The following is a 12,227-nucleotide window of genomic DNA, read 5'->3' on the forward strand; positions in this document are numbered from 1 at the left end:
TGCTGCGATAGACAAACTATCCCCTGGAGGGGCGCCAAATGAAACATCTGGTTGGTCCACTACAGAGGGACCAGCAGGTTCATTGGGGAGCTCCACCGATTGCGGTGAGTGAGGGATCCACGTGGCTTTGCCGGGCGGATCACCCCTCACTGTAATCCTCAGATCACCCAGGTTGGACGGCACCCCGGTCTTCCTCTGGAAAGGTAACCCAGAAGAAGGGCCAGGGCGGGGCCCAGAGGCGGGGACTGCACCTACGCTTTTGACGTAGGCGAGTCTCGATCTCAGCAGCGAGATGGTATATTCTTGACTCTTGATTCTTGAGAACATGACTCATCCACGAAAGCTGTCTCAGCGTGCTGTAAGCCCAAATACACGATACAGCTTTCGTGACTGTCTGAGGGGGATAGAGCTTTACAGCACCCAGAAATGCACGGATGGAATGGCATCTTGAAAAAGACACACTCACACCCGTGTTGCTCTTTTAGGAAATGTGACCGTCACGAGTGCGGGAGCACACATGGAATGACCGCGGCAACACTGAATCAGCTGACTGTGAAGCACTCACTTCTCGCCCTCTAACCAGCCGTTAGGGGTGTCAAAATAAATCGTTTCTACGATGCATCGCGATGCAGACGAGGACGATTCAGTAATCGGTTCAGTAATAGACCATAACCGGTTATAATGTACTGACGCTTTTCTTTCGTCATTTGTCACGTATGTGCTTTGTCGTGATACCATACACTGGCAGAGGGAGGCGAGATGTGTGCGCATAATTAAAAATGCTCCAGCTACTTTAAAAGCCTACATCTGGACACATTTCGGCTTTTATGAACAACCTGGTAAGCACGACCTGGAGAAGACACGTGCTGTGTGCGCTCATGTCACGCACAAATAGAATAGGCAGGAGGTAATAGCTATATTAACTTGATAAACAATGTTAGCCGTGTTCACCCCAAGCTGTTACGCCTGGCAGAGCCGGACTGCTTTAGAGTAAGAGAATGAGCTTCAACGTCACCCGAATCCGCAGCCAAAACAAATAATCTACCCGCCTCAATATTGTTCTCTGATTTAAGTATTCGCTGCTAGCCGATGGTGAAATTACAATTATTCTGTGTTGTTACGGGTGATTATAAATGATCGTCAGCTTCAACAGTGAACTATCGACGGTGGATGTGCGCCTCTAATGGTGACATATACACTGATGAATGAACGCTGCTTTTAAATAAACATTTCTTTAAAACAAAATTGATTTGATAAAATTTTATTTTCTTAATGGCATAAACAGGCCTTTGAAATTCAAACTGGAATGTCACTGTTTCTGTCACTGCGACTTCCCGAATAGACGAACACACACGCACGCGCACGGATCACTTTTAAAGTAAATTTGAAAATTGTGGATGCGGTGCATGAAAATGCATTGTGATACCGAATTGAACTCAATCGATGACATGATAATCGTAACCGAACCGAACCGTGAGACCAGTGTAGGTTCACAGCCCTACCAGCCGTCAACACACAAACAAACAGAGAAATTTGATGCTATTAATACTGCACTTTTGAGCTAAGAAGCTCGATATCACCTCTGCACTCGCGCTGTTGAAACTCCAACACTGGGAGGTCTTCCCGCAAGAACACAGACACACTCGCTCATTGAAAACAACAGCACTCTTCAGAGACATCAATCCACGATCGGCTCCGAAGCGAAAGGCAACTAGTACGTGCATCCACTTCTGTATTTATACCAGCGCCGCTGGGGCAGAGTGTGTGATGTGAATCACGCACAGCAATTCCATTGGCTCGTTCAATAGTGCTCGAAGAGGATTGGCTCCCTAGCATTACCCCAATTCAGTCGACGTCGCCTACACCCGACGTTATCGACTGAAAAGGAACAAAAATTGTTTTGCCAAATATTTCTGTGAATTCTCTGTACCCTTAACATTATAAATGTACTTGAGAAGTGTCATTCAAACTCTCATTTTGAAAAAATGATGCTATCAAATGTGACAAACAGAATGCAATTATTTCTATTTGATTCACATATTTATACAGACGACTGGCTCAGTGCTGTTGAGAATTTAGTATTTTGAATGGAGAAAATTTATCTATCTAAAATCTTTATTTAAGAAAGCAGTCATTCATTTGAAGAAACTTGTTACAAAACAGGACACATTTTATGTCGATGAAAAAAAAAATTCTGAAATGGATAAATACATTTGAAAAATAAAATAAATGTATAAATTACATGAGCTTGCTTTAATTATAATCATCATCATAATTAATTTCTCTAAGAATAACCACTTTTTTAACATGAATGATAAATCATGCATTATTTTCTTGGAGAGGTGTGCTGTTCTTTAAGTGAATATACTTAGACTTTTTCCTGGTGCTAAATCTAGCAACAACAACCGCAAAAAAACTCCAAAGACTTACATTACCATTCTAAAGATTGTTGGTTTATATTTTGGCATTTATTTGAAATATAGTAGAAACACTAATATTGTGAAATGTCATTACAATTTAAATATTTTACAATTTAATAACTGTTTTCTATTTAAATATATTTGAAAATGCTATTTATTACTGTGATGGTAAAGCTGACTTTCCAATACTCCAGTCTTCAGTTCCACATGATCCTTTAGAAATCATTCTAATATATTGATGTGCTGTTTACAGTTCCTTGAAATAGAAAGTTCAAATGCAAAGGATTTATTTGATAGAGTTTTTGTATCAATGTAAAAGTCTTTGCTGTCACTTTTGATTATTTAATGCATTTCATGCATCCTTGCTAAAACAAGTATTAATTCCTTTAAAAAAAGGTTTTACTGGCCCCAAACGTTTGAATAGTGTTATATTAACTAACAAAGCTAGCGTTTAGGCCATCTGTTCCATTGAATGAAAGTCCCACTGATGGTAGAAAATTTTCTTTATTTGAACAACTTTTTACAACCTTGCTTTTTATTTTTTATTCATAGTCATGTCCATGATATAGTGGAATATTGTGAATATGTCTGCGTATAGAATATCAGTTTATGCATACCTTGGAAAATAATTCACATATTTTATTTACATTACATTATTTACATTTCAATGCATGTTTTTCAGCCGACAAATCATGTATTTATGTAGCCTTATATACCGCAGTGCAAACCATTATTCACACATATGAATCAAATATTTTCTGATACATATTCCTTCAATTATAAAATGATTCATGGTCATTGCTTGATTTTCAAAGCGGTTACACATAGGCAAAAAAACGGAATGACTTGACTGAATCAGGCTTTAGAGAGGTTAGAATGTGAATATGTCATCAATAAATCATGCTTTTCACCATGTTCATGCCTTCGATAGAATAGATATACTGAAGCAGTACACTATAACACTTCTATGTATTCATGCTGTCTGCACTGTGCTTTGAGGCACAGTCATAATTTTGGTGGTCCCGGTGGGCCACTGCGCCTGTGTGTGTGTATGAGTGATGCTGTCACTCAGTAGGGGGTGACTGCTCTCTCTGACAGTGCTCCTCATGGGCCTGTTTGCCTGCCAACATCACGGCCCAATCTGACTTTCACATCTATTCTAGTTTTGTAGACATGCACAGACGTTGAGCCGATATGAGCAATCTTGCCTCAGCTATCGGACTGACATCTCTCTGGCTCTTTCTCCACAGGATGAGTGTTCAGTGAGTAGTGAGGAGTTTGATATGAGTGACCCCACATGGATATCAGCTGAACGTCACATCGCACTGTCTGACCTGAACCATCCTTCCAGCGCAGATAGGATGCACAGCCCGCAAAACACACACAAGGAAGAGGACGGTAAGAGTCACTGTATGCTCATCTGCGTCTTAATAAAGGGTTTGAACCCTCTGATTACTCTAGAGTCTCAAATGAAATGCATGTTTGCATGTCTTCAGCATAAAAAGTTAATTTCTTTATCAGTATTTTTCTCTTGTTTTCCAGTAATCTAATTATACATTATTGAAAAGGGGATTATTGAAGATACACAATTTTTCCACTAAATGTAGGATATTCAGACTCAATTTCAAATAATATATCTTGGAAAAATCATAAATAAAAGGAAGATTTATAATTCATAAACGCATACATTTTGTAAGATTTAGTGAGGTTTTTCCATTAAAAAAAAAATTACAATAATAAAAATACAATTAAGAAAAATCTTCATTTATATCTATGTCCTAATGGAGTCGGTAACATTTTTAAAAGAAGTCTCTAATGCTCACCAAGCCTGCATCATGTATTTGATTAATAAAACATAAAAAAATGGCAATAATGTGGAACATTACAGTTAATACCTGTTTTCTATTTGAATATATTTAAAAACAATTTATTTTTGTGATGTCAAAGCTGAATTTTCAGCATCATTACTCCAGTCTTCAGTGTCCTTCAAAACTTGTTCTAATATGCTGTTGTTGAAAACAGTTGCGCTGCTTAATATTTTTGTTTAAACATTTCTTTCAGAATTCTTTAATGAATGGAAATTTCAAAAGAACAGCATTTGTTTGAAATAACATCATAAATGTCTTTACTGAAACATTTGATCAATTTAATGCATAATACAATTAGAATAAAAGTGTTCATTTATTTAAAAACTCTTGGTAAAAAATACTAATGGTACTTTATGTTAAAATTTAAAATATAAATGATTTTTTTTTTTAAGTTTTAATATTTTAGATTTTTTTTTTTACATCTGCTATATAGATTTAGATATGGATGCTCAGATGCTTCTGAAAATAAGACAAAAATACTGATTCATGTTTTTGACAGTGTTGTTGAAAGATTGTTTGTGTGAGTAGATGAAGCATGTTCTTTTACACACATGCTATTTGAGAGCGGTGGAATGGCCTGAATGAGGCGAGAAGAGATGTACGTATGTATCGATTGCGATCGAGTGGCCTACTCCCTGCTGCTTTCAAGGAAAGAGAAGCATCTGGACAAAGAGAAAAAATTATAGACGAATGGAGATAAGGAGAAAAAGAGAGACGGAAAGCGAGAGCTCTGAAGATATAGAATGGTGTGGATGCGTCTTTGGATGGTTAAGGACTTCGAAATTAATTTATCCGTCGTCATTTACTCGCACTCATATCGTTTCAAACCTGTTTTCTCTTCCATGAACAACAAAAGGAGATTTTCAGGGGACTGTTCTGGTCTTTATTTTTCAAGGTAGTTACACAGAATGTTGACATGAGCTTTATTATTGACTGAAAATACCTACATCCACCAAAGCTGTCCTTGGCAATTTAATGAGATTTCATGACAGAAGTAGCGATGTTAGTCTGATTTATGAACTTTTTTTTTTGATACGATCTTTTCAATATCAGTTAATTTTGTTTACAAAATCATTATAATTGTACTGATCCATTTCTTGTGTTCTAGACTCACTTACTCGATCTCGATTTATGAGTCAATGTTATCGTATGACTTCAGAAGAGTCACATGAGTCAAATTAATTATTATTTTTTGTGCTTTTTTTTAAGCATGAAAGCTTTCGTCCTAATTAAGCCTGTTTAAATTACGAATTTTTTGTTTTTGGGTGAGTTACTGGAAGGGTCAGAAGAAGTTACTCCAGGTCTTTAAGGTCAGTGGTTTCTTGCTACATTTTCCAGCAGTTTCTTTGTCTGTGGGTGACATTAGCGACCGATAAAAGCTCTGCGTTTAGATGATGGCAAAGCAGAGAGCTTGTATTCTTCGTCTTCTTCCTCTCTCCCTGTCTATGGTGGAAATATAGCTGTAATCTTTCTGAAGGCAATCTAAAACTTTCAATACAGAAAGCTGAGCAAAAATACATACATAGTTTTATTTTTAGATACTTCAGATAAACATATAGGCTACGTATACGTGAACACACAGACACAAACACTCAGTAAATTAAATTAGGTGTGCCATATTAGGTTTTGATGGTATTCCAATTACTAAGTTGCTAAATCAGTTTTTCTGCAAGAAACCTATTATGAAAGTGTATAATACTGAATGGCTCACTGAAAAAGCCTTGTTTTACATTTTAAGGATCTCCATGGCTTTAGCCAAACCTTCCCGTAGCTCGTGGAGGTGTAAACATGAAGTTATAACTTGAATGCACCGTTAATTGCTTTGGATAGAAGTGTCTGACACATACACAGCTGTCAAACAGGGCCAGTGCTGCTGTCCTCTGGAGCTTCTCTCATGGAAGCAAAAGTACTCTCTGAGGGCCATCAGCTGAGAAAGACCCCCTGAACCTCTCTAGCAGCAGGACTCTGACAAGAATGTATAGAGATGATGATGATGATGATGATGATGATGATGGAAGAGAGATGGAAAAAGAGATAAAAGAGAAAAAAGTGGGAGGTCAGGTAATCAAGACTGCTCTGTCTGACTGATTAGAGTTGCTCTTGAAAGTGAAATGTTCTGCCACAAAGAATAATCTTCATCACCTCAGGCTGATTTCAGATTGCCTGAACTTGAGGAGACACGGGCAAATGTGATCGGTTATATTTGCAGAAAGTGTCTTTTTTGAGGTGGTCAAGTATTAGGTGTGGTCGTCTCTTTTCCTTCCTTGTACATGTTTGACCTCTTGTAAAAGTTAATCATTGTCTAAATGCATAATTACTCATGCTGTTAATCTCAACCCAACCCGGTCTAACTTGTGGACAAAAAAAACAGTGTTGTACTTTTGTTCTCTTGGATTGAAGTAGCATGTTGTAGTGGCTTCAAAAGGAATTCTGCACATTTTTAAACCATTGCTGGTGCGTTCTAGTCATTTAAAAAAGAAAAGTGAGTCTGTGAAGTGATATTTATTTTACATTTAGATGTTGGGCTTCAGTAGTTTGTTTGGCTTTACTCAATATGTTCATACAGTAAATGGCATAACCTGCAGGTGTAACTGCTTCCTGACTTGTGCTTACAGTAGGTGTTTAGCATGTGGTTTGTGCGCGATCAGGAGCATACAGTGTCGGTCTTGACACTGTGGCTCACACTGGCTGTGGCCTTGGTGCCGTGCCTTTTCTGTGCAAAAGCCCGAGGCCAGACAGGAAATAGAGAGGAAGAGAGTGGGGGGATGGTTCAAGTGGACACTTTAGGAGCTGTAGGATGGAGAAAATTTACTTAACACCTCAGTATGAGGGACAAACACACAAAGTGCTAAAAATGTTGTTAAGCGATTCAGATACTGAAGCTCATAGCAGTGGAGCCGTGTTCTCTGAACAGATGCTGTCAAGGTCAAGGTTTGCCCCAAAGCATTGTGCTACCCCTGTACATCACTGCACCCTGTGATTGGCCTGGAAGGGTTCATCAGATCCCTGCTGTGGTGTATAATAAAGCTGAGATACTGCATTTTACCAGCTCTTTACTGCATTATAGCCCTGCAGCAGTGAATTATGTGCCTTTACTAGTATTTAATAAATGTTAACAAGTGAATCATATCCTTACCTGACTAGTGTGCAATAAAAAGGCATTATTAGTCAAAGCCATTTCCTCCTGGTTAGTGCAGATGCTACAGACATGGTCATGTCGGAATGCAAGTTCATTTCAGCCTGCATTGTGTCTTGATCACACAAAAATATGTCTATCTTTCTTACCTCAAAATGTAAAGATTTGTTTTATTTATTTTTTTACATTTGTCTTCATTTATTTTATAAAAAATATAAATAAAAAAATCAGTTTAAAATTTTAATGACATTTTAGACCCTCCCCCAACAGTTCCCCTCTTATTCTTATCCCAAACACTGATTCTCTTTTTTGAAATATTTTTTTTACAGTAAAATGACAGTAAGGCAATGAATGTATACGTATACTGTTTAAATGAAAGGCAGTTCAACAAATTAAATGAAATTAAATAACTAATTAAATAATTTATAATATTTAAATTCTATTTACTGTATATATTATTTTATATTATATTATTAGATTTATATAATGGGAATTGATGGGGGATATATGCTTAAAGTAAAAATTAAGTATGTGTTCTGAGTTTGTCACATCACAGAAAGATGTGTTATTAGCCACCCAGCTAAATTTGAATGATAAAAAAAGCCGGCAAGTACTTAAAATAATACTTATTTGCCATGAAAATAGTGTTATAATGCCAGCATTTCTTTAAAATAGGCTTCATTTCCTTTTAGCAAAATGTAATTTCTTATTTTTTTCTTTTGCAATTGGGGTGAAATATGACCTGGGCATAGTACATATTTGCTTCTAGTGCAGGTTCCTTGGATGCCACCAGCTGAAGCCCAGGAATGCTAAAGCTTGAGTGATTCAGACCTGCTATTAGAACTCAGATGGATTTAAATGACCTTTGTCATTACATGGGTGGATTTGTTTCAACCCTAATGGCAAAGTAACCCAAAGGACAAACGCAACCGTAGCCCAGAGCCTGTGTCGTAAGTGTGTGTGTGTGTGTATGTGGTAGGGAATGTAGGCCATGTGAAAATGACAGTGTGACTTTGACTGCTTTCCCTCTGGAGGCTAGTGATGGAGGTCAAGTGTAAAAATAAATAATTAGATAAGCGTGTGAAGCTCATACTTTTATTTAATGTTCAGCAAAAGGTGTGATTATCCTGGGGCTATTAGACATGGATATCACAATATTGCCCTTGTAGCCAACACTTAACCTGCACACAGGAGTCCGTGCTGATGCTATGAGTTTCATTTTGAACTATTTCCATCATTTGACCAAGTACCGTTTAGAAGTTTGGGGTCGGGCTCATTTACTAATACATTAATAAGATCAAAAGTTGTGTTGGTTACCACTAGTTAATGCACTGTGAATTTACATGAACAAACAATGAATGACTGTATTTTTATTAATAAACATTAACAAAGATTAATGAATTCTGTAAAATATGTTTTGTTCATTGTTAGTTCATGTTATTTAATACATTAACTCATGTTAATTCATTAAAACTAATTGTAAATGTAATGGATCCATGCAGAATAAAAGTATACATTTCTTTAAAAAAAAATCTCTGAGCCTAAACCGTTTGAACAGTTATACTGCATATGAAGTCTAATGGTCCTGAAAAAAGTTTGGTTACACTTTATTTTAAGGTGTCCTTGTTAAGTGTAATTATAGATTTTAGTACTAAGTGATATTAATTAATTACATGGACTAACTATAGGGTTAGGGTTTGGTTTAGGTTTAGTTGTGTGTAATTTTATGCATAATTTATAGTTGTTACTACAGTAAATACATGTAACATGTGTAAAGCCCAATTTATACTTCTGCGTCGATCTTACGCCGTAGCTACGCCGTAGGCTGTGCGTAGCGCGCGTACCCTCCGGCATACCCTGACGTGCACCTCTCCAAAAATGTAACAATGCGTCTATTCTACGCGGACGCAAGCGCTGTGATTGGTCTGCTCAAACCGCTCCCTCGGGTTTCACATACTCCCTCTGCGTGCGTCAACGCGGACAATGACGCAGAAGTATAAATTAAAACCAAAGCGTAGTCTACGGCGTAGAGGCTCCGGCGTAGGTCCGACGCAGAAGTATAAATCAGCCTTAACAGTGTCATTGTAAAATAAAGTGTTACCAAATGTTCCCCTCACAGATTTCGCTCATGTTGCGAATCTTGAAAATTCGCCGTACTGACCAACTGAAAGCTGCTTGGTATGAAAGTGACTTTATACATTTCTAAACTATTGGACAATGGACCTGTTTAAGATTTAGCTAATGTGACGCACCTTAAAGGAGCATTGCGTAAGTTCTGAAACTTCTAACTGTTACTGACACCAGTGGCCGTTAGTGAAACTGCAAACTTTGCAAACTGCAAACTTTGTAGTGAAACAAAGTCTCATTCTCGTTCTCGGTGTGCACGCTCGTATGAGCACGACCACAGCAACCAGAGAGTTGCCGCAGCAACCACAGACGGCTCATCGAGCTTACCATTTTCCATCTGTCAATTACCTTACAGGTTGGCAGCACACGGACTGTCTCCCCTCATGTGTACACTACTCAATCCTACACTTAATCCTGTATGTACGCGCACCTCAGCAGAACATCAGATGGTTCAGAGGCGCTCTTTGTAAAGGGCTATAGTTACGAAGTTTGTGTCATTGCCTTACTAGCCAATAAATACATTTAGCAAAAAAGCCAACATATATAACAACCCAACCAGTACTTCTTTGGCCATTTTAATACTTCTATGGAGTAAAAATCTTAAGGCACTCGTGCTCTGAATAAAGATAATTCATAAAAGACAGTAACTTTTGAAATGGTCCTGTGGCTGGCTACCTAGCATTCACATTTGGCTAGCATACTATCGTTAGCATTACACCACAAAAACAATAAAATAATATATTGCAAATGGCCTGTAACTATGTCTTACCTTTGCAGTAAAAAGAAAGCCAGCTCGGGGTCTGTTTTTATACCCAGCGCTGACCGGTGCTCCCTCCAAGAATCAAATGCCGCTCCAATGTTGACTCTTGTCTTTGCCCGACGCCGGTCACTCTCTATTTTGGCCGCACTAGATAAGGCTTTTTTTTTTTTTTTACTTACGAGGAGTTTCCGTGGGTGTCTGGATTGTGCTGTAGGCTGGTCGCTTCTTTCCGTCCGAAGAGTCCATTTGAAACACTAACGTTGCTGCTAGCGATTGCCGCTGCTTACTAATGGCCTGATGTAAGCCCAAGTAGATGAGAACGCGCATGATGTCACAATTTGTGAATTTTCGCGCCAATTCGAACCCGAATCCTCCCCACACAATTGAGCCTACAGGCTGATAGAGGCAACCGTGGTGGACATTAAGGTGTCATTCTTTCTATTAAATTATGGTTGGCTCATACAGTAAATGTACAACTGAAAACTCTATCTTAGAGATTTTTTTAAGTAAAAAGCTACACGTAGCCCCTTTAAATATGCAAATTTTCTTTTTTTTTAAAGCAAAAGTGTTTATTATGGCTGGTAAAAATGGTTAACTTTTAGTATTTATAATGAATGCATTTAAAAACAATAGAAGTCTATGTAAGAAGTCTGAGTTAATATTTTGGTAGCTAAGTAAATGTTTGTTTGTGTGTGCGCTCGTGTGTGTGTGTGTGTGTGTGTGTGTGTGTGTGTGTGTGTGTGTGTGTGTGTGTGTGTGTGTGTGTGTGTGTACATGTGATGTTCCTTTGGCTGCATCGGAATGCGTGTCAACACAACAGACGCATGCTCTAATACATACAATACACACACATCGGCAAATCTGTCAGTGTTAAATGCCGTATCACCCCTCTCTTCACTGCTTCTCTCCTGTTCTAACCTCCCTTCATCATCACAGCTCCTGTCACCTCCTCTCCTCGTCTCTTCTTTTCACACAAGTGCTCTCTTCACGGAATCTCTCTCTCCTTGTCCTTCAGCAGGGGCGGCGCCAGAGAATTTTTTAACCGCAAAAAAATTGCTGCGCAATTTTATATATATATATATATATATATATATATATATATATATATATATATATATATATATATATATATGTCAAAATAATGAGATATTTCGCAATAACGACTTAATATCTCGAAATATAAGATACGTTTTCTTTTTTTTTCTTCACCATGCGGTTCAGGGCTTCCATAATACAGCCTGAATATAATTGCTTCCAGAAATTATTTTTGGGGGTGCTATCGGGGTGCTTTGGTCTTTCTTGCGGGTGCTGAAGCACCTGCTAGCCCCTCCCTAGCGCCCCCAATGTCCTTCAGACGGCAAGTGTCTCTGATCCACTCTGAACTTTCTCAGCGTTTACAGACAAACAGCTTAGAGATGCCCAACAACAAAATCAGCTGCAGGTACAGTCATCAATAGCAGAACAAGTGAGTGTTGATCCATGTTTTTCAGCAGGAAACCCTCATTGATGCTCAAATAGAAAGTCTGAAGACCCCCCATCAAAGTTGCCACTCACTCACAGTTCTTTGTGTTTGGTTGGTACCGCGATTCAGACCCAAAAGTACAATTTGAGGGAAAAAAGCTGGATGCGGGGTTGGATTGCATTCGGGTTTGGACCCAGCAGTCGAATCTAGTGTGAAAACAGCCTTATAGCACACTGTGTGACTCAGAGAAGCTGCAGGCTGAAACATGACAGTGAAAGCTTCACAAAAATAAGTGTTATGGTCGTTTAGTTGCTTTGTGAAAGAAGACCGTGATTGTGTGCATGTGGCACTGAATTTCCAAAGAGCTCTTTTCTGTTGAGTGCAACAGTGACTGGCCATTTTTTCAGTGGCCTTGGTTCTGAAAGGATTCTTGCCATTCATTTCCTCAATAGGA

General features: G+C 38.3%; 1 protein-coding gene across 6 annotated transcripts in view; it reads left to right on the forward strand.

The window, feature by feature from the left end:
• The window catches only part of nol4lb (nucleolar protein 4-like b), a 96,449-nt gene that overhangs the window by 44,713 nt on the left and 39,509 nt on the right, over positions 1 to 12,227 (forward strand). For all 6 annotated transcript variants that reach the window (XM_077214226.1, XM_077214224.1, XM_077214223.1 and 3 more), the window contains one exon: positions 3,671 to 3,818. In XM_077214226.1, the coding sequence (XP_077070341.1) occupies positions 3,671 to 3,818 (148 nt within the window). The remainder of the gene's footprint in view (positions 1 to 3,670; positions 3,819 to 12,227) is intronic.

Source organism: Siphateles boraxobius, unplaced genomic scaffold (assembly GCF_051911475.1).
Source record: "Siphateles boraxobius isolate OS27281-9 unplaced genomic scaffold, OSU_SipBor_1 68, whole genome shotgun sequence".
Lineage (NCBI taxonomy): Eukaryota > Metazoa > Chordata > Actinopteri > Cypriniformes > Leuciscidae > Siphateles > Siphateles boraxobius.